At 40.7% G+C, this 23349-nt stretch overlaps 1 protein-coding gene across 4 annotated transcripts in view; it reads right to left on the bottom strand.

Annotated features, from left to right (window-relative positions):
* Positions 1-23349, bottom strand: part of PCNX2 (pecanex 2) — a 306833-nt gene that overhangs the window by 264854 nt on the left and 18630 nt on the right. For 3 of the 4 annotated variants that reach the window (XM_064594618.1, XM_045877819.3, XM_064594620.1), the window contains exons 2-5: positions 12981-13186; positions 12265-12385; positions 11545-11581; positions 3740-5038 (exon numbers count right to left, since the gene is read on the bottom strand). In XM_064594618.1, the coding sequence (XP_064450688.1) occupies positions 3740-5038; positions 11545-11581; positions 12265-12385; positions 12981-13186 (1663 nt within the window). The remainder of the gene's footprint in view (positions 1-3739; positions 5039-11544; positions 11582-12264; positions 12386-12980; positions 13187-23349) is intronic. The other variant, XM_064594619.1, reaches the window with a different exon arrangement.

The following is a 23349-nucleotide window of genomic DNA, read 5'->3' as shown; positions in this document are numbered from 1 at the left end:
AGCAAATGCTTTCTCCCCCTTCACGCTATATGTATCTGGACTCATTTGTTCATGTCTCCCTCTCATATTTTAGTAGCCCCTTCTCTTAAATGGGTACATTACATATGTCTACATATAGACTACTTGTTTTCCTTTTTCCCCTTCAAAATAACACATTTGTAGGAATTTTCTGTCTATAAAAAATGGTGCACCTTAATTGTATGTAATTTAAAGCAAGAGAAAAGAAAAAATTCTAAATCAGTCTTAACCCCACCATGCTGATACAGGAGCCAATTTGATACATAGCACACCAGTCTTTTTTTTTTTTTTTGCATATATGCTTTTTTGTTCTATAAAAGTTAAGTCACAATATAGATATTTAATGATTATGTTAAAGTAGAAATATTTAATGAGGTTAGATATTCTTCTACATCATCTAAAAATGGTAGTTATATAATATTACATTGATACCGCATAATTTACTGAACTAGATCCCTATTGTTGTAAATTTAGGTTGTTTCAATTCTTACATACTTTGGATAATTCTTCAAAAAGCATCTCTGCCTTCATTTAGGATTATTTTCTTAGAAATTCTAGAAGAGACAGAATATGAAATAGGATCTCTATAAAAGTAGAACTCTGACCGACAATCTACAACAACCAGCCCAGGAAGCGAATATGCTATGTGTAAGTCAGACTTGTAGGAAGTCAGATCATTATTTCTAGCAAAGAGTCCTGAAAGCCAAACAATAACCCCCATAATAATTGGCCCCAAATGGCCAGGGCTTGATTAATTACTGAGAGCTTCCCTGATTTTTGTCCCTGCTTCCAACCAGAGAAAGCCAAATATATTCCCATGACCAATCACACAGGATGCTCTAATTAGCCTGCCTCTAGCTTACCAGCCTCTGGTCAGAGCAAACCTAAAGCCTTTCCTCTCCCCACTACAAAGCTTTCCCACTCCTCTGCCTGCCTTTGAGTCTCTGCCAAAACTCAGGTAATAGTGGCGACTCCCTTGCTGTAGCAAGCTCTGAGTAATAGCCTTTGCTTCTCACTTGAGTGGTCTTGGTTTATTCCCACAAAGTAAAAGAAAGGCGTATCAAAACAAAACAAAATGAAAACATGGTTTTAAAAGCTTTTGATAAGAGTGTGGTTTTTCATAGCCTAGAACCTTAGTATATACCCAAGGCCTGAAGATAATCATAAAGCCCTTTGCGGAAAGGACCTGGGTTGGAAATATAAGAATACCATCGAGAGAACTGAGAAATCATGTATCTTACAATCGTGTAAAGGTCAAGCATTATTTCACTATCAAGCAGGGGAAAGATAAGGGCACATTGCCTAGGCTGCTGATATCATTCAACACTGTCATGTTGTCTTAGAAATACACTCTGAAATGGGTTTTTAGATTACAACACATAGCAAGTTATTATGTAGTAATAGAGGAGCAAGAAGATGTTATCGATCTCAAAGTCATAAGGCACCACTGAAACAGCATCTAATTTGCCACCTTTCGTTCTTGCCTTCCAAGAACTAAAAGACTTATGTCCTTCTCTTTCATCCTTCAATCAAAAACCTCTGTCCTTTCCTGGAAGAGGCATATAATCCACTCCAGTTCCTCCCTCCCTGCTGTACCTGCAGGCCTGTTCCTTTCCATAGAAAACCTTATAGCATCCATATTTCTTTGCACACCCCTAGATTTCCAATTTTATACTGTTTGGATTGAATGTGGTTGGCTGAAAAATTCAAGAAGAGCAGAAACTTAAGTGGACAAATAAAATAAACCTTACGTATGGCCTGACGGGAAATTCAGAATAAAAGGCTGAAATTGATCAAGGAGCAAAACTTTTCACATATTTTCCTAATTGGATCCTCACAGTAAATCTGTAACCTGTCGTTCGTTATTCCTGCTTTTCTGAAGAAACTGTGACTCAGATGGATTTAGTAAGTTGTCCAACCTCACCCAGCTGGTACTGCAAAACCAAAATTTGGCCCTGGGCTCGGAGGTTCCGAAGCTGATACTCCATCCACCATACACACTGCATCCTGGGCAGACACACATGTACGGATCAGCGCTGTCTGATACGGTGGCCAGCAGCCACGTGGGGCTATTTAAATTTAATAACATTAAAAATTCAGTTGCTCAGCTGCACAATCCCCATTTCAAGTGTTTAACAGCTACCTGTGGCTAATGGCTACTGTACTGGACAAGTAGACATGGGCTATTTCCATCACTGCAGAAAGTTGCATTGGACAGTGCTAATCTAGATGCATGAATATTTATATAAAACAGATGAACCCCCCAAATCCTGTATCAGAAAGATTTTTATCCCAAAGTAACCAATGCTTTCTTGTACTGCCCGGGTTGTTAAAATATTTACCTGAATCTTCCCTGTTCTTATCACTCTATATGCAGACTCTTAGATATAGAGACATAGTAAAATGAAGAATACATTCGCTTTACATAAGTTAAATACCCAGACTTAATGTGTTTTTAAGTAAAGGTGGGCCAATTGACAAGCACAGCAATCCTTTTGGCAGACACTGGAAAAGCAAAAGAAATGAGCAAATTGCTGGTCATTGCCAACATGGAGCCAGAGGGGCCCCTGACTGTCCCAGAGAGCAGGGAACATCCACGGGCAAAAGGACAGTTCTGGCACTAAGTGCTACGCATTCTGGGAGTAGCAGAGAAAGGAAAGGAGCAAAGGAAAGGAGCCCGCATGTGCAAATCAAACTGCCAGCAAGCAAGCCTACCATACAGACATTATTTTATCAGATACATAGGCAGAAATGTACTCAACAATCACAGGAACATGGACATTTAAAGTTAAAAGATTTTGTGAAACCTCTAGTCCAGTAACATCCTTTAGCCAGTGAGGATATGGAGCCCAGAGATATTAAGCAAGTGGAAAAGAAATGAATCTCACATTCATAAAGGAAATATAGTTTGTAGCAGCACTGGCTCTGGATCAAGATTGCCTGGAATCAAAGCTCAGTTCTGGTACTTCTCCTAGACTTACTAGACTCACTTGGGAAAGTTAGTGAAAACCTCTGAGCTTCATCTGCAAAAGGGAAATAATAGTACCCATAATATAAGGTTCTATGAGGAGTAAATGAGTTAAGATGAAAGTAACTGTATAATTTATTGTTCAAACTGGGAACACCTCTGAGGGTGAAAGGCAGTGCTATTACTAACTGTGGTGGCAAAATGGTGTAAATGAGGACCCTCCAGGGCAAACCACAATGTACAGTCATCCCTGTTGATACACACGAAGTGCTTAGGACAGTGCGTGGCACACACTAGGAGCTGCGTGTTTGTTATAATTATGTTTACAAGTCGGGATAATTAGGGAGTTCTGCATACAAGGATTTCATAATGGAATTCAACAGAAAAGTGGGTTCACCTCACAGAAATGTGCTTTACAATCAGCTTTCCCAGAATGCATCAGTTCCGTAAAGGGGGAGAAATCTGTGAGTTCTTGTCATGGGGATAAAATATAATTGCTCATTTCCCTGGAAATAAATATTGTTGCCTCCTAGGGAAGCGAAACATTCACTACTCTGCCTTCAATTTCCTGCTGGAGTAAGCCAATGTTAATATATGCTCAACACACCGCTTAGTACTGGCACATCTGGCAATTACCAATAATATCACCAAAGCAGCAGTGACCCAATATTTGCAAAACCAAATCACAGAAGCTCATTGGGATATGGATTGCCTTCTCTGTGCCATCACGACACAACTGATGTGGAATCGTACCTCCGAGAAGCCCACTGTTTTTGTCCTGCTCTCCTGGGCCACTCCTTTGGCTGGATGCCGCCAGCTTGGACGTACTGATTGATTCTAATAGGGAGACAAATTCCAGGAAGTTGGACTCATTTGGTATCTGTCCTTCCTTAGCCTCTAGGTCAGATTTGGAAGTTGGCATTGTTTTTTCTTTATCGTTGATCATGTCTGTGGAAGTTTTGCTCAGGAAGACATCCGTCCCACTGTCCACACTGAGAACCCGGGTGTGTCTCTTTTCGTGGCTAGTTTTACAGGATGACGGGTCAAGGTTAGCCTGGCCTTCCTTTCCCCCCTCAGACTCGGGGACCTCGTGAGGTGTGAAGGGGGGCCTTGCGTCACAGCGGTCTCGCGGGGACGGACTGCCGTCCTTTGGGGCATTTCCCCCCTCCCCGGATTCAGAGCCCGAACACGGATTGGATGACGCCTCCACCGTCAATCTCTCCGGGGTCCCGTCACTTCCCTTGCCTTCGGGACACAGAGCGCCCCCTCCCGCGTCCTCGGAGAGCTCAAGGGTGATGACAGGAATTCTCTGCCGCGTGCTGGGAGGACTGGCCACCCCCGGGGCGGCCGGCTCGGCGTCGGACTTCAAGCCGGCCCTCTCGGTGCCGATCACCTTCAGCGGGAGCGAGCTTTCCAAGTCCGTCAGGGAGTTCGGGCCGCTGCTCATGGTGATGACGATTTTAATGGGCTCCCGCAGACTCAGCGGGTCTCCAGGTTGAGAAGTGTCAATGAGAGTGACAGCCACCTCACTGTCCGAGCCGTCCACTTCGTGCGTCGGCGGCGGGTCCGCGCGCCCGGGGGCGCCGGGCGCGGGGCGCGCGGCTCTGGCGATCACCGTGTTGCACTGGGGGCCGCTGCCGCTCAGGCTGTCCTCGGCTGACTGGCTTTGCCACTGTTCCCTTAAGGAGCCCTGGGCACAAACCACAGGTTCCGCACTCCGGACGGAATTGTCGCTGCCCCAGGGCTGGAAGGAAACGTCCGTTTCTAGTGGGTCGTACTGAGACAAGGACAGCTGCGGCGACTTCGTCAAGGCCTCCTTCTCCACTGAGCCGCCCTCGGATCTGTGGCGGCCCTTGGGGGGCTGCGCCTGGCCTCCCCTCTCCTTCGCTGTGTCGCCGATTCCAGGTTCTGCCACAGCTGGCTCCGTGGGTACTGCTGGTGCGGTCATGGTTTCCCGGCCGGACGCTCTACAAGCAGCTGAGCTTTCCATTTTGACAGCGGGTGAGGTAGAGGACGCCGGTCCTACCGCTTGGTCTTCCAAGAGAAGGACACCTGAAATGGAGCAGAACTGCATTAGCTCCCGAACTGGATGAGTAGCGCCCGCACAAGGCCTCCTAACGACAAAGCTAGGAGGAGCTCTGGCCACCCCTGTGACTGGACGCTTATTTTTTAAATATCACCTCCACTGTGAAATTGCTCTTAAAATCTCCGCATTTAAAATAATAATTCAGGCTTTTAGATTTTGCTGGTGTGTGGCCTTGGGAGGCGGGCGGGTCGCCCTATCGGAAAGGTCCTGGCTCTGCTACTTACTAGCTGCGTTACCTTGGGCAAATTACCTAATCCCTCTAAACCAAGATCCTCAACTGCGGAGCTACTGACATTTTGGACCGGATAAATCTTTCCTGTGGGGGGCTGTCCCACGCGCTGTAAGATGTTTAGCAGCATCCCTGGCCTCTACCTACTTGATACCCGTCGCAACTCTGTCCTCAATCATGACAATGGAAAATGCCTTCGGAAATTATCGAATGTTCCCTAGGGAGAAACCCCCAGTTGAGAACCACTGTTCTAATCTTCAACCTCCTCTCTGTAAAATAGGAATAATTATACCAACCTCTTAAGGCTCTCAAGAGGATCTATAAGGAAAGACATGGAAAGCACCAGGCCAAGGGCTTAGCAATGGGCTTGCTGGGGCCTTGACCTGAGGAAAATAATAACCTCACATTTCCAATGTGGTTCATAGATTTTTCAAAACATTTCTAAATTGTATCTGCAATAATACATACTTATGATGGTGGCTGAAAGTGAGCTCTGTCCTTCTCCCAGCTTCCCTCTGTTAATGACCCTGCCATTCCCTAAGTCTCTTAGGCTTGAAATCTTGGGGTAATCTTTTCGTTGTTCTTTCTTGCTTAGCCTTATTGTCATTCAGTCAATAAATATCCTCAATTTTCGTTCACTTCTATCATGAAGACTATTCTCTGGGGGCTTACTTACTCTCCTCTGCCACCAGGCGCACTTTGTAGAAAGAATTGAGTACAAACTCTGGACATAGCTCTCCCACCTGGAATGCTCTTTTTCTTCACCCACTGAAGACCCCACTCAAGGCTTTTTTCATATCCCTCCTTCAACATGTAACTTCCCCTGATCACCTAAACCAGAAATAAGCTTTCTTCTGAACTCCTTAAGCAATTAATGTCTATAGAACTAAACTTTACTTACCATATACTTTTTAAACTATAGCTTTATTTATATAAATTATCTTCCTAACTGGATCGTACAGAGTTCTAGAAAAACAACCATAGTTCATACTCATTGAATCCTCCAAAGAAACCAGCCAGTTATTTTATCCACACTCAAGAATGTTAGCTGACGATAACAGTGAAGATCATTTTACTTTGTAGCAACCCTATGCAGGTTTTCCAACTATACAGAGTAGATACCTTTTCATGGAAATAGAAGAACAGAAGGGTCAAGAAACTTGTCCAAGTTTACCACGCTACTGATGGAGCTGAGTGTAGAGCCCAGATCCTCTGAGTCTTGATCTGACCCTCCTCTACTCCCTCACGTGGCCTCTCTCTCTATCTATGTGTATGCCTCCTTTACTTTGCCATTCAGATCTCAACTTGAATATTGTCTCATCAAAGAGGTTGTCCTTGACTGACCAATATCAAGTGCATTTGTTGAGAATATTGCATGAGAAATCCAAACCACCAGGCAGGGCCTCAGGAACAAGGTATTGGGTTGGGTCTATAGAACACATTCATAACGCATTTTTATTGCTTCATTACCTCCCACACCACACAATTATGATTGTACAGATTAATAAGCCAATAGGACCATTTCCTGACATAAAGATGAGAAGAAAGAGCACCCCAGGTTTTAAAACAAATAAGGACTTAATGCAAAGACCCTGTGATGGGAACTCACTTGGCATGTTTGGGGAAGAGAAAGAAAGTCCGTGAAGCTGGAGTAGAAAAAGCAAAGGGAGAATGAGAGCAAGAGAGATCAACAAGGCCAGCAGTGTGGAGCTTGGATTTTATTCTAAGAATAATGTGAACCCAGCAGGAGTTTTTCAAAGGAGCACATGATCTGAATTAGGTTGTTAAAAATAACCCTGCCTACTGCATGAGGGGTAGACTGTGGTGAAGTATGACAAAATTGGAAGAACAGAAGGGCACTACAAGACCTCTTCTTCATAAAGAAAAAAAAAAAAAAATGGAAGAAGAGAGACCAGGGAAGAAGCTGTTGCAGTTGATGAATAATGGTGTTTTGGACTAGGGCAGTAGTGGTGGACATGGAGAGAAATAGACAAATTTGAAATATGTTTTGGAGTAAAATTGACAGAACTTGCTGATGAATTAAAGCTAAAGGTAGTGAGGGAAAGACAAACCAAGGAAAACTCCTTGATTTTAAAGCTTTGATAATGGGATTGGTGCTGGGACTGTTTATTGATAAGGAGAAACCCAGAGGAAGTACAGATTTAGAGACAGCAATGGAGAGATCAAGTGGGATCCATTTAATATGACTATCAGACATCTTATCCAGGAGGAAATAGGTGTAAGCAGCTGGATGCATGAGACTGAAGTCCAGACAGAGGTCAAAACTGGAGAAACAGATTTACTCACCATCATCACATAGATGGTATTTAAAGCTAGATATGAGATCGCCAATGGAGACCTAGTATCTAGAGAAGAGAAAGGGACCCAAGACCAAGACCAAGGATACTCCAGCTTTTATATGTCAAACAACAGAGGAGGATCAAAGGACACTGAGAGGGAAGACAATCAAGAAAACGTAAAAAGCCAAGAAAAGAAAGCCAAGAGAAGAAAGTTGGTCAACTACAACTTACTGCATATACATGAATAAAGTCATACTGTGGCCTATAAGTGGGTCTTTTGTGAATACATTAGCACGTCACACCTCAGTACCTGCTTAACCCTAAGTAAAAATGCAATAATGAATTTCCTACCTGGAAAACCAAGAAAAATAGTTGCCCCAAATGACTCCACCAAGATATTGCTTAGCAATGAAATCTAACCAAATGTAGTCATTTGTTTTCTATCCTTGACACTTTAACTGTAAAAACATACTGTATTACTAAAAATATATATATGTCAAGAAAGACACTATGGCAAAACTATATGATTATGTCACTAGATGCAGAAAAGCCTCTGACAAAATCCAGTACCCTCTCATGACAAAAATATTCAACAAACTGAGATAGAAGAGAATTTTCTCAACCTGATAGAGGCTATTTATGAAACACTCGAAAACTAACATCATATGTAATGGTGAAAGACTGAATGCTTTTCCCATAAGATCAGAAACAGACAATGATATCCACTCTTACAACATTCAATAAACATTGTACTGGAAATTGTACACAGGGCAATTAGTCAAGAAAAAGAAATAAAAGGCAACTAGATTAGAAAGGGAAAAGCAAAAGATTTCTATTCACAGATGATAATCATTCTGTACATAGAAAATCCTAAGGAATTCACTAAAAAAACTTAGAACTAATGAACATTCAGGAAGTTTGTACAATAGAAAATCAATGTGCAAAAATCAATTCTATTTCCATACACTAGCAATAGACAAGCTAAAATGAAATTAAGAATACAATCCCAGTTATAACAGCATCTAAAAAAAATAAAATACTTAGGAATAAATATAACAAGAGTACAAGACTTGTGCACTGAAGACTACAGAACATCGTCAAAAGAATTCAAAGATCCAAATAAATGGAAAGACATCCCAAGTTCATGGATTGGAAAACATAATATTGTTAAGATGGCAATTCTCCCCAAATTTTTCTACAGATTTAATACAATCCTTATAATATCCCAGATTTTTTTTTAAGAAATTGATAGTTCACATGGAAATGTACAAGACCCAGGATAGCTAAAATAAGTTAGAGGACTCACAGTTCCCAATTTCAAAACTTATTACACAGCAACTGCAATCAATATGGTATGATGATGGCATAATGGTAGATATATAGACCAAAAGAACAGAATTGAAAGTCCAAAAATAAACCCTTATTGTAAGGTCCAATTGATTTTCAATAGGATGCCACGACAAGTTGATGGGGGGGGCGGGGAAATAGTCTGTTCAATAAATGATCCTAGGACAACTAATAAACATTATGCAAAAGAATTAAGTTGAAGCCCGACCCCACATCATTCACAAAAATTAATTCAAAATGGATCATAGACCTGATTATAAGAATTAACACTATAAAACTCTTAGAATAAAACATAGGGATAAATCTTTATGACCTCACATTCAGCAATGGTTTCTTATATATGGCACCAAAAGCCCAAGCAACTACAATAACAAAAAACGATAAAGTGGACTTCATGAAAATTAAAAACTTTTATACTTTAAAGGACCCCAATAAGAAAGTGACAAGACAAACCACAGAGTGGGAGAAAATATTTGCAAATATATCTGATCAGGGACTTGTATCAAAAATATATAAAGAACTCTTACAACTCACCAATTAAATTACAACCTGATTAAAAACTGGGCAAAATACTTGAATAGACATTTCTCTAAAGATAATGATGATGATGAAACATCAATATCATTAGTCATTAGAAAAGTGACTAATTTCATGCAAATCAAAGTCACAGTGAGATACCATTTCACACCCACTGGAATGGCTATATTCGAACAAATAGTCAATAACAAGTATCATCAAAGACATGGAGAAATTGTGATCTTCATATATTGATGATAGGAATGTAAAATGATGCACCTGCCTTCTAAAACAGTCTGGTAGATCCTCAAATGGTAAAACAGAGTTACTACATGATCCAGCAATGCCATTCTTAGGTATATAGTCAAGAAAATGAAAACACATGTCCACACAAAAACTTGCACAATGAATGTTCACTGAAGCATTATTTATAATAGCAAAAAAAAGTGCAAAGAACCCAAAGTTCATCAACTGATGAATAGATAAATAAAACATGGTACAGTCATTTAACAGAATATTATTTGGCAATGAAGTGAAGTGAAGCACTGATACAAGCTACAACATATATAAACCTTGAAAACATTATGCTAATTGAAGGGAGCCAGTCACAAGAGATCACACATTATATGAAATGTCCAGAATGGACAAATCCATAGAGACAGAAAGTACATTAGTGGTTGCCCGGGGCTGGAGAAGACGGGGAGATTGAGGAGTATGGCTAAGCAGTCTGGGGTTTTTTTTCCAGGTAATGAAAATATTCTGAAATTGATTGTGATGATGGATATACAACTCTGTGAATATGCTAAAAGTTATTGAATTATATACTTTGAATGGGTGAATTGTATGGCATCTGAATTATATCTCAGTAGACCTGTTTAAAGAAGAACACCATTGTGCCTTTTAACAACGAAAAGAACTGAATACTAGGATGGTGTATTATGAGATTGGTCTAAGGAAAAAAAATTGCTCCAGTGCAGTGTTGTTGAAAAAACATTGGACTTAGCAGTCAGTTGTGGGACTAAATGCCACCCTGTACAGTTGACTTGTTATGACTCAGAATGAAATGATATATGCAGAGCCTCTACTGTAATTCCTAGTACAAGGAAGGAAGGAAGGAAGGAATTGTTTCAATTGGAATGGTGAAGTCAAAAGCCCAGAACAGACATTGAAAGGATGTAGAGTAATACTGTTAATAGCTTGATCTGGAATAAGTAGTCTAATATGACAAAACAACGTGTGTGTGTGTGTGTGTGTGTGTGTGTTATGAAACTTTGTGGGTAACTAAAATAGCTGAAACCTAGCTAAAGTTCACTTCTTTTCAATAGTAGTAATACAGAAAAAAGAATGTGAATAATCCTTTACACATTATTGTCAGGGAAATTAGCTGAGTGATGACAAAAGAAACTTCATTTTAGGTTTTCAGACCCAAGAGCTAATTTCAGCTGTTTTCCTGAAGATAAAATTGTACACTACTTTCAAAATTTAAATAAAGCATACATTTCTCTTTACAGTAGCACTACAAAAAAATAAAAATGCAGAGAAAGGAAGTAGTTAATTCAGGTCTCCAAAAACTCTTTTCTGAGTCTTCTGAAGGCAATCAAAAGATAATAAAACGAAATCTTTGTGAAAATGGAAAATAAAAATCTGGGGGCTTAAAAGAAAGTTCCCAGAAACAAAATTGGCAACTTGAAGGAGATGCGGTATACGGAATGCAATATCATTTCCTCTGTCATTTTTCAATGCAAGTACTAAGATAAGAAGTTTGTACGCCAATGGTGAATTAATCCAGTTTTTTATCTGCCGTTCTGAGCCACATGAAATAAGCACAAACTGGAGAAAGGAAAATGACATAGGATTCGATAAAACATTCAATTTAAAAGTAGGCGCAGTGTACAAAATCTGATGAGAAATAATTAAAATTAAGAGTTGAAGAAACGAAGTTGAAATAAAACTATGCAGTCTTAGGTACGGTTCTTATTTTGAATTAATTCACTGGCATTCTGTTTTCCAAAAGTTCTTTTTCACTTCACTGAAGATAATACTGTGATCAATTATTAAATGGTGATAAGAAACACTCTACCTTTGAGATCTTCCACTGTTTCCTGTGCCGGCAACTCCTAAACAAATGGAAGAACAAAAATCAATATGTGACTCAGCTCAGTGCCCATTTCCAGGCAGTCAGCAGGCGCGGAGTGGCAAGCTACTCGTTTTCCCAATGGCACGTGGGGAAGAGACTATACAGTGTCCACTCTGCGTAAGCCTCTAATAAAATGGATAGCAAAAACGAATACAGAATATAGGTAAGTGCAGATAACCAAGCAAGACCACTGTACTGTGATAAAAGGCGTTTGCTAATTAAGAAAGTAAAAAGGAGAGAGAAGAATGTGCTACCGTGCATGACCGCGAATAAAGCCCAGTAAGGCTCATCTAGAGCAAAGGGGTTTATTGACTTCCCAAGGGACAGCTGTGATTTAATGTGGAGTGGTGCAGTTGATTCCAGGGGAAGACAATGAATGACAGGAGAGGGGAGAAGGAGGTCAAGGTCTACTGATAGGTTCTTCGGGCCAGGGTGGCAGGCCCGGCGGGGGTAGGCCGGGGCGGTGTGTCCAGCACCTGACTGGGTGTTTATCTCATGGTCCAAGGGCTCCCCTGAGGTCCCTTCCACACTCTGAGATGTGGCACACCACCAGCACAAGGGCAGTAGCGACAACTAGAACTGCTACCCTTGCACGCTCCCGTTTTAGGCATGATCAACAAGTACGCGACAAGAACAGCATGAAACAGAAAAACCCACACTGACCAGTGGCCCAGATGAGTGATGAGAGTTTATGCTTTGCCCTCGGGAGCTGCAGCGGAGGGGAGGCGTGGAGAGGCTTCGATGAGGCTCTTCCTTTTTGCCATTGTTAATCTGCCTGTTATTGCTAATGCACAGAAGAAACACAAGAGCGGTGATATTATCAAATAGAACTATGACTTTGTATTAGTCCTTAACCAACTCCTTTTCCTAGAATCTGTTTTGTAATATTCATGGTACACAAATTTTGTATTTAAGGGAGAATAATAAATATTCTTTTAAAATAAGGCATGCTTTCTAAAGGAACTATCAGAAATAAAGACAAGAATAGTGACAGTGACACTCACGAATCACTTTTAGTTTTTCAGTCTGTGCAGTGTATTACTTCTATATTAACAAACACAAATGTTCTTTCTGAAAATACTCTGGCATGCACTAAGCACTTAGATGACAAGATAAAAACACTGAAGTCAAATATTTGGCTGTGTTAAGCCTAATGCAAATGAATTCCAGAGCACAATATAAGGTCAAATGAATAGTTAAACCATCTTGATTATCAGTATCGATTTTATGCTTAAGTGTATGTTTCAAGAGAAGAAAAATGCACATATTAGTGTCTGCCTATACTGGTGTGTTTTCGTAAGCAACTAATAAATGAAAAAAAAATTTAACCAAAACTAAAACATTTAAATTATGAACTGACACATTAATAGAAATGTTACCTTGGAATTTTGTGATTAGTTATATGTTCCTTGTTGGCCTCTTTGTCTTTATTTGGCTTTTCTTTCTTTCCAGAGGGCCTCTGCTGAATTAATTCTCCTTTATCAAACATGAGGTGTAGGCGATAACTGACCAATTTGATTATTGTGAAGAATATAGTCACTGAACTGCAGTAAAAAAATGCAGTGATAGCATTTGGAGGAAAAGCCTAAAGAAGAGAAAAGAAAGAAAAAATTCATTCGTTTGCAGGACGATCTTTTGTTTTAAATCTGAAAGCATTGTTGGACTATTTATTGAATACAAATTGGGCAAGAGTTCAAATTTTATTGGCTTTACAACTTTTCCTGGTTGCGATACCCGAGGAGAAAGAAAGAGCTGCTATCTTTTTTATCTTTTTAAAAACATCTTTCTTGTTTCTCAGGTTCTGGTACTAGTCGAGTTGATGACCAACATTTCATTTGCAGGCAGGAACCCCACAGAACAAAAGGTGTTTTATATTCAGCCTCTCCATGTCCTTCTGGTTCTTTTCCAGAACCTGATCTGGCCTTCCTGCACACATGCTTGTAGCAAAGCCTGAAGAAAGGCCTTTGAGATGCTGTTTCCTTCAACAAAGCACAAAAAGCCTTGTTGAGAACAGAAGAAAGAAGGAAGGGAAAAGGTTAATGTAACATCTCCTCCCTCCCTCCTTCCTTCCTTTCTTCCTTTCTTCTTCCTTCCTTCCTTCCTTCTGTGCTCTCCTGTTGGGTTAACACCATCAGGACATGTATTTCCCTAGTGGTTTGATGCAGGCAAGGGGTCACAAAAGGGCACATTGCTTCTAAAAGGAAGATAGTTACATTAGTGTAAAAGGATCTGACCATGGAGATCATGGTGAAGGTCAGTTCAATTCTGTCCAATCCCCTCAAGAAACAAAAAGAATCACTAGCATCCATGAAACTGTCCTACTCTGTAGGATCCCCCACATACCTTCCTAGTTCTCTCCCAGGACCATGGACGATTGCAGGTTCTCTAGTCCTTCCTAAACTAAATTCTTATCTTTGGAGATTGAAATAGATCCCAGGGTCTCAAGATAATATGAAGGACAGCCTCAATAAAAAGCAAGACCCTTTTATCAATGCATCTCACTAAAGGTTCTCAAGAAATCCAGTGATAAGTGCAGTCTCTCCTTCAACCTGAACCTGCTGGGCCTGTGAACAACATAGCCCAGCCCAAGTCTGCTCCCATGCAGCCCCTGCACAATCCACCATGGTCCCATGATAATCTATCATCTAGGTAAGACCACTCCAAAAACAACATGGCCAAACAAAAAGAATAAAGGAAAAGGAAAACTGTCACCAACAAGTAAAAGCTGGAGTGAAGAATTTTCACCATCACTGACTTGCTTTGACTTCATGGGAAAAAGGTCCACTAAGAAATATAAATTAATAAAAAATATATATATATATAAATTAATAAATAAGTGAATGAAAGATTGATTAAATAAAACAAATAGATGATAGATGATAGATAGATAGATGATAGATAGATAGATAGATAGATAGATAGATAGATAGATAGATAGATAGATAGATATGAGAGAGAGAGAGAAATAAAGTCAGGTTCCCTACCTGGAAGCAGATAAGTTTCCCATTGACACACATACCTCCTGAGGAGAAGCTGTGATGAACTTCAAGCAATACAGAGAGGAATTAAAAGAGAAAGAGTGATGGGGCCACTAATAGTCCCCAACACTTTTTCTTAACATGTCTATATATTTTGGGTCTAAAAATTTCAGGCTAAAGCTAGAGAGTGAGTTTGAAGAAACTGATAAAGGAAGAATAAAACCCAGCAAATGTCCAGAGAATAGATTAGCATCCTATCATACACAAATTATATTCAAAAGTTGTTTAGATTATAAAAGTTGTTTAAATTATAATGTAACTTGGGATTCATAGTACACTGATTAGCGGGGGCCACAGAGAGAATTCGTACTCACTAAATATTCCATGTGGCCCCATGCATTTCCCAGCTTCCCTTGCAGTCAGGCTGGGGTCATATGACTACTTTTGGCCAGTGGACTATGAGGAGAAGTGGCTGGTGTCACTTCTAAGCCTAGACAATTATGAGCTAGGTGCCTCCTCCATCTCATTCTTCTCTTTAGTTGGCAATATCAGAGGCTGTATTTTTAAGATATTCTATCTGCAAGAGGACAGAGCTTCCTTCAGCCTGGGTACCTGGGTGACACTGGAACAAGGCCCTTACAGACCTGAGACAGACATGTCCTAGAAGTGAGAAATAATCCTTCGATTCATTAAACCTCTGAGATTTGGGGTTGCCTGCTGTGGCAGCTAGCACTGATTCACACAATACTGGGGGGTTCCATTTCCATGAGAAAGCTTCCATTCAAATTATATTAGAAATAAATGGGGGAAAAACCCTCAGGTATTGGGAAGAGAATGCAAGGGAAGGTGAGAGAGGAAAGATTAAATATGGATATTGGGATAATTCATTTGGAAAGAAACTGACTTGCTACAATAAGAAGAGGTATTACTTTTCAGTTTACCCTCATAAATATGGAGGTAGCACCAGCTTGGTAGTGTTGAAATTAAGAGAAGGCAAGACAACATGGATGGAACTGGAGGGTGTTATGCTGAGTAAAATAATCAGAGAAAGAAATGTATCATATGACCTCACTGATATGAGGAATTCTTACTCTCAGGAAACAAACTGAGGGTTGCTGGAGTGGGGGGTGGGGTGGGAGGGATGGGGTGGCTGGGTGATAGACACTGGGGAGGGTATGTGCTATGGTGAGCGCTGTGAATTGTGCAAGACTGCTGAATCACAGACCTGTACCTCTGAAATAAATAATGCAATATATGTTAAGAAAAAAAAGGAAGAAGATGAAGATAGCAGGAGGGGAAGAATGAAGCGGGGGAAATCGGAGGGGGAGACGAACCATGAGAGACGATGGACTCTGAAAAAAAAAAATGAGGGTTCTATAGGCGAGGAGGGTGAGAGGATGGGTTAGCCTGGTGATGGGTATTAAAGAGGGCACGTTCTGCATGGAGCACTGGGTGTTATACGCAAACAATGAATCATGGAACACTACATCAAAAACTAGTGATGTAATGTATGGTGATTAACATAACATAATTAAAAAAAAGGTAGATATAAATAAAATAAATTTAAAAACAAAAAAAGAGAAGGCAAGAAATTACAATGAGGTTTAGTATCTAGTTTGCAACCAGGTGAGAAAAGGCTCTTGTCTCCTTTATAAAGGACCACTGGCACTTTGTCACATCCCCAAAAGCCCATAGACCTCACCAGGCCATAGCAAAAGACAGCGATTTTACTGAAAATTTCCAGGGAGAGAGGAAAAAGTTTTACAACATGCTAGAGATGGCACATTATTCCTCCCAAAACTCCCTGATCTCCTTTAAAACCTCTCCCTTCAGAAGACCCTGCAAACAGAATCTAGAATCCTCCCAAATATCCCCTTTTTAATGTTATGTACTTAAGCTCTGCTCAGGCTTCTCCAATTGTACATTTCCAGGGACATCACTGAAAATTACTTTCAAGGTCATTTTACTGCTGACATCATCATGCTCAGTCAACAAACGATCCCCAGCTCCTAGGATTTTCTGTCCTTATAAGTATGAATGCAAGGAGAGGAGGAGGATTTAGGAAGAAATATGTCAGGAATGAGCAGCTTTTAGCTCTCTTTTAATTTATATCACAGATTCCAGACACACCCCCATATTAGGTATATTCAGATTTTGAATAGAGGTTTCAGGGAAATCACATTTTTTTTGTTTCCATGAACTTATCATTTTAACACATTCTAATTAATAATAGGAGGCAATATTTTTTCAAAATTATATCCTTGGCCACAGAAAAGCTGTATGTTGTTCCCTGACACATTATTAAGATAACTAGTGGTATAATAACTCATTTTACCAAACTTTTTCTGACAAAATTTCATGAAAAAAACAACATGCTGTTACCAATTAAGCAATTACAAATATATCTGCACGGTTCAGAAAACTGGATTTCTTGGGATTTGGCGCCATCTAGAAGAATCTGTCTGCCTGAACACCCAGACCATCTGCAGTCCCCTCAGATGGAACCCACCTCTGTTCCTTGAGGTTCATAGCTCAGGCTCTCTCATAGAGTGTACCCACTCTTTCTTAAAAAAATTTTATTGTGGTAAAATACATATAACATAAAACTTACCACCGTAACTTTTTTTTTAAGGGTACTGTTCAGTGGCATTTAGTACATTCACATTATTGTGCAACCATCAGCACCATCCATCTATGGAACTTCTTCATCTTTCCAAACTGAAAGTTTATACCCATTAAATAGTAAACCCCATTTCCTCCTCCCCCAGCCACTGGCAACCAACATTCTATTTTCTGTCTCTATGAATTTGACTCTTCTAGGTACCTCATATCACTGGAATCATACAGTATTTGTCCTTTTGTGACTGACTGGACTATTTCCCTTAGCATAATGTTCTCAGGGTCCAGCCGTATTGTAGCATGGGTCAGAATTTCTCTCCTTTATAAGGCTGAATAATATTGCATTCATTCATTACACATTTTGCTTATCCATTCACCTGTTGATGGACATTTGGATTATTTCCACCCTTCATTTATTGTGAATAGTGCTACTATGAACATGAGTGTGCAAATACCTCTGCAAGACCCAGCTTTAAATCCATTTGGATATATATCCAGAACTGGAATTGCTGGATTAAACAGCAATTCTATGTTTAATTTTTTGAGGAACCTCCATGCCGTTTTCCATAGTAGCTGTGCCATTTTACACCACTCTGGTTTTTCACTTCAGGTTAATGGGTTATTACTGTCCATCTCTTGAGTAGCCTGGAGAGATCAATAATCTGGTTAAGTGAGTACTACCCATAAATAATGCTGGTATCCAGTGAGAATAAACCACTTCTGAGGGTTTCCGTGTGCAGACATAAAGAAGGGCCCTCTTGAGGATTCAAACTTTAGCAGTGTGTATTTCATAAAGGTACCTCATCAATGTACTTTCACAAACTAATTTTGAAGAAGACTTCTGTAAATGCTTTTCTCATCTTAAAAAAAAAAAAAAAATGAGGAAGCTAAAGCATAAGTGAGTCATACTTCCAAGCTGGTAAGGACATGTATCTCCTCTCACCTGGAAGTTACTTACCTAGCCACTTCCATGACCTGACAGAGACCCAAGGACTCAGAAGAAAAAAAATGTTAAATGTCTTCTGGGCAGTCAAAACACATCACTGTTATAAAGAAACTCCTCTCCACTCCTATGGTTTCCAGGAAAGGGAACCGTTCCCTCTACATGCTAGCCTCTGTGCTTCTGGCTCCTTCCTCAGTGATTTCTGACCAGTGTTTTGGGGAGCAGGAACTGGGCATGCTATCCCTTCTGTCTCAGAACTAAGCCCTGATCGAGGAGATCTGTGTCTGGGTGGCATCTCTCCATACTGCATGGTTCCAGCACGGTTCCTAAGTCAGAGAGGCTCAGTGCTTCCCACACTGCCCCTGAACAGCTAGTTAGTAAGGCTCCATGACTCTAGGGCTCACAATTAGGAAGTCCACCTACCTGCAGATATAACACATTTCCAAATAGCTTAATTTGCAATAAAGGTGATACCTGAACTCCATCTGCTTGACTACTGTCTCCCTGGAGTGGCTCAGAAAAGGGAGGTGCTACTTACTGGACTGCCAAGTCTATGCACAAAGGTTATGACCTTGAGTGGAAGGGTAGTCACTCAGAGCATCATTTGGAAGCTTTGTGCTCTTCCTGTAGGCATAATTCATTTATGTGGCACATAATATGCCTAATGGTATCCTAGCCCATAGCAGAAATTAGGAGGGGAAATGAGGAATGAATACAAGTAACCACAATAATGTAACAAGACATGCTAAATGACTGTGTAGATAGTGTTGGGAAATTACAAAAAAAAAAAAAAAAACCTATGAAAAAGCAAGTCACTTCTGTGGTCATTTTCTGAGACACAAACACACTTCAGTCATTCCCTGAGGACATCACTACAAAAACATAATGTCCAAGAGTACAAAGAAAATGTTCAATGGTATTCAGTAACCCATCAGAGAAGGCAGGGAAATGTAAAACTATCAATGTGGTTAAAGTAAATTGAATTTTCCTGCTTTTAGGTTAAGCTTCAAGTAATTTAGAAAATGTTTTTACTCAGAGTATGTGGCCTAATGAATTAAGACGTTAATCTGCTAAACATAACACGCTGTCTCTGACAGGGATCCACCATCAAGGAGTGCTCAGATGGTTCTGCCGTGTGCCACTGTATTCCCTCTGGCTGTGAGGAACTGCCCCGAGTGGGTATCTGTGCCATCTGGGGTAGAACCTCCTCTTTCATGTTTCTGGAAGCCTAACCAGCTCTCGACTATTAGAAGATCCTAGGTCATTCTAAAAAGACAGGGTGTGGACTTAACAACTGAATTGTCTTATCTGCTTCAGAGGTAAGAGAGATCCCCCTCTTGTTCATCCATTTTGTCAAATTAGGAGAGAAGAGCTTTGTCCGTCCAACCATCCATTCCTCATTCATTCATTCATTCATTCATTCAATAGACACATGTGGAGTGTTGTGTCAAGGCATGAGTTTCAATGACTTCATTCAGGTAGGATTTTTGAGTCCTATCGAAGTAAACTATAACTCCCTCGGAAGAGGGAAAGTCAGGCCACAAGACAGAGAAGCACAGTCATTTCTCCGCATTTCTATATGTGAAGGAATGTACAGGTTTTCACATCCTAAATAACAATTCATTACCTATTTCACGAAGTTCCATTATGAAAAAACAACAAAAAACACATTTAATACTATCTCAGAAAATCTGGAACTTAGGATTTTATCTTGAAACCAGAATGAGCTCAGCATTCCTGTGGATACCAGGTAGAGGAGGCAGACCTCTGAGAAGGCATGCTGGGGTCAGAAACTCCTGACAGAATTTCAGGCGAGGTGGGGAGCGCCCTCCAAGCAGTACCCTCAGAAGTAGACCACCCTTGCAAATAAATACTTGCCGAAAAATGGTGAGGTGAGTAGAATCAAGAAATCTGACTGGTTCTCAAAAGACAGCCGTCCTCGTGCCTCCATCTTGCTGAGTAAGATGCACAAAAAGGAGAACGTCACACATTCTCTTGGGCCTGCTACTTGACTGCTTTGGGGTCTGCTTGCCTGTTTATCAGATCTGCTCTGATTTCTCTGAGCTCCTGGGCCTCCTTCTTTGTGTGCAGCTTTCACGAGGGCAATGTGCTGGGTACAGAAGTGGCGAATGTTTGGACTGACAAGGCAGTGCTATAGAGAATGGTAAGAGGGAAAAACAGCCAAAGGTTGCAGAGGCAGATTTGAGGCAGGGGCATTAAAATGAGAATCTCTGTGGGCCTGAATGCTTTGAAAACCATTTAGAAAGCTGGCACCTGCAAGTGCCTACTCGTTTCTCTCTCTCCTCTTCTCATAAAGAATATTTATGGCGGACAGCTCAGTCAATGGATGCCTAGCCCAGTCAAGAAATCTAGATGCACATTGTCTTTTCCGTTTCAGATGGTCACAGTAAGAGGTGACACTTCATTTCCATGTTTAATGTGCACTGAGTTAAACAGGATGAACCAATCAGTAAACTCACTGAAGGCAAAGTGATGTCAATCTCAATGCAGTGATAAGCTCAACCAGGAATCTGTATGGATAGTGAGTTTGAATATCATTGACTATCAATGCCGTGTGTTTCCAAATAGAAAGAAAAGTGTGATTTCAAATTTACAGTGAGATTTAATAATGCAATATAAACTGTACCTGATCAATTCTATATTTGATAGATAAATCTAAGCTTACACATTCATTTTTGATAAGTAATTTTAGATTCCTCTGAGTTTTTAAGTACCCTCAAAACCCAAATGACAGAGAAAATGTTTAGTGTCAGGAAATTTCAAATGTGTTTCAGTTAATATTTAAATTTAATGGATCAAAATATTACATCTCTTAATTCTCAAGCAATAATCTTCAACATCAATTATATGAAAAGATTAAAATCAGTCAGTAATACAGATTTTTAAAGGGAATAGCAAGACAAAAATGAATTGAATTTATAAACTTTTTCTTTATGCCCTCGGCTTCACAAACACGCAGAAGCTGCAATGCTGTCTGAATCACAGAATGGGGGGAGCTCACACCTCCAGGTGAGAGGCTGAGCTAAAAGGGATCCCTGTGCAGGCTCCAAGCCCACCTGCAGATTTTGCATACCTTCCCTTGCTCAGGCTGCTTTTCAGCATGCTAGGCAGAAACTGGGCATTGTATGTCTCAGAATCCTTTCCCTCTACCCAATGGCAAGTGTCTTCAATTTAATTCTTCCATAGCCCATAGCTACCAGGAACTGCCCAGTGGGCTTCTGCTCCTTCCTGTGCAATGGTGTTTTTCAATCGAATAGAAGTTCTACTGGCATCTGAGGTCCAGCAATTTCTCATTGCACAATATGTTCAGCATGTCTGGCCCCCACTCTTTAAATGCTATTGGTACATTTACTTGAAATGCCACTGTGATAAAGTCATTGAGATGAACTTCCAAATGTTCCTTACAAAAACTGCCAAAGCTTCTCGGGGGCAGTGACTTCTCCCAATCTAGGACCATTTTGCCTACTTAACTATAACATAAGGAGTAGATATTATCACACTGCAGTGAGGGCCACTAAAGTCACGGACATCACCCGCTGGTATTCTATAATGATCCACCTCATCCTTTTAGCCTAGAGTTTCTCAACCCCCGTACTACTGACACCTCGGGCTGAGTAATTCTCAGCTGTGCGAGCTATCCTGGGCCCCGGAGGATGTGGCAGCTTCCCTGGCCTGGACACACGAGGCACCAGCAGCAACCCCTCCAGTGTGGCAGCCCAAATCGTCTCCACACATTGCCAAGTGTCCCTGCAGGGGGTACAGACTTGACGTCCTCACTGAAAACCACTACTTAGCCCATAAATGTATATGTGATTACCTTGTACAAAACAAAGAGATAAAAACATTGTCCCTGTATTCACAGAGTTCAAAGTCAAAATAGATGAGGAGACAATTACAAGATAGAGCAGGAAATGCGTCATTCTGGTCCACTGAGGTGCATCTAACTCAGACTGAGAGGTGGGGGTAAGAAGCCAAGGAGATCATTCCAGAGCAAGCGGTCATCTGTGAGAACTTGAAGGACCCTGAGACAAAGCAGGCAGAAGGCATACCGCATGGAAGCACAGAGCCTTCCAGGAAGAATACACATTCCAGAATAAGACACGTGGGGCACTCCAGAGTCTCACACACCACATGCTTAGGAATTCCGTCATCACCATGAAACAAAGAGCGTAGAAGACATGGAAGCCAAAAGTTGCTGTCTGTAGTCTACAGGGTCATCAGAGTGCATGGCAGGCTGGATGGAGGAGCAGTACTAACCACGGAGAGACCAGACAGGGGCTGACCTACTTCAGAACTGTTGGAGAGTTTAATGAAATCCTCTGTGTGCCACCGTACAGCATAAACTGTGATTTTCCACAGAATCAGTGCAAAAACTGGAAAGTACAATCTAAAGTATAAACCATTATCTCTGCTCTCCTATGTCAGCATTAGAAACTCCAAAGACATCTCTAGAAGAAACATCTGAGACCACCAGCATCAATGGCAGGATTGTTGGAATAAATGAATAATCTTGTAAGGTAACTACTGGGAAGGAGCTACCATATGGTAAGTTGTCACATTTTTTTTTTATTTTAAAATTTATTATTTATGGAAAACAGTATGGAAAACAGTATGGCAGTTCCTCCAAAAATTAAAAATAGGATAACCATATGATCCAGCAATTCCACTTCAACCCAAAAGAAGTGAAAGCAAGGTCTCCAAGAGATTTTTGTGCACCCATGTTCATAGCAGCATTATTCACAATCGCAAGAGGCGGAAGGCACCCAAGTGTCCATCCAAAGATGAATAAACAAAATATGGCATATATGTATATAAAATGAACTATCATTCAGCCTTAAAAAGGAAGGAAATCTGGATACATGCTACAGCACAGATGAATCTTGAGGACATTATGCTAAGGGAAATAAGCCAGTCACAAAAAGCCCCCAAGTACTGCGTGATTACACTTACATGACGGATCCACGGTAATCAAATTCATAGGAAGGGAAAGTAACATGGTGATTACCAGGGACTCAGCAGAGGGGAAGAGGGAGTTGTTGTTTAAGGAATGCAAGAGTTTCAGTTTTGCAAGATGAAAACATTCTGGAGATTGGTTGCACAACCGTGTGAATATACTTAACACTACTGAACCATACACTCAGAAATGATAAAGATAGTTGGAGCGCCTGGGTGGCTCAGTCAGTTAGG

This window comes from Mirounga angustirostris, unplaced genomic scaffold (assembly GCF_029215605.1).
Source record: "Mirounga angustirostris isolate CCGP_5_RB_7025 unplaced genomic scaffold, mMirAng1.0.hap1 SCAF_6, whole genome shotgun sequence".
NCBI lineage: Eukaryota > Metazoa > Chordata > Mammalia > Carnivora > Phocidae > Mirounga > Mirounga angustirostris.
Note: the sequence above shows the minus strand (reverse complement) of the source record. Positions and strands in the feature narration are given on the sequence as shown.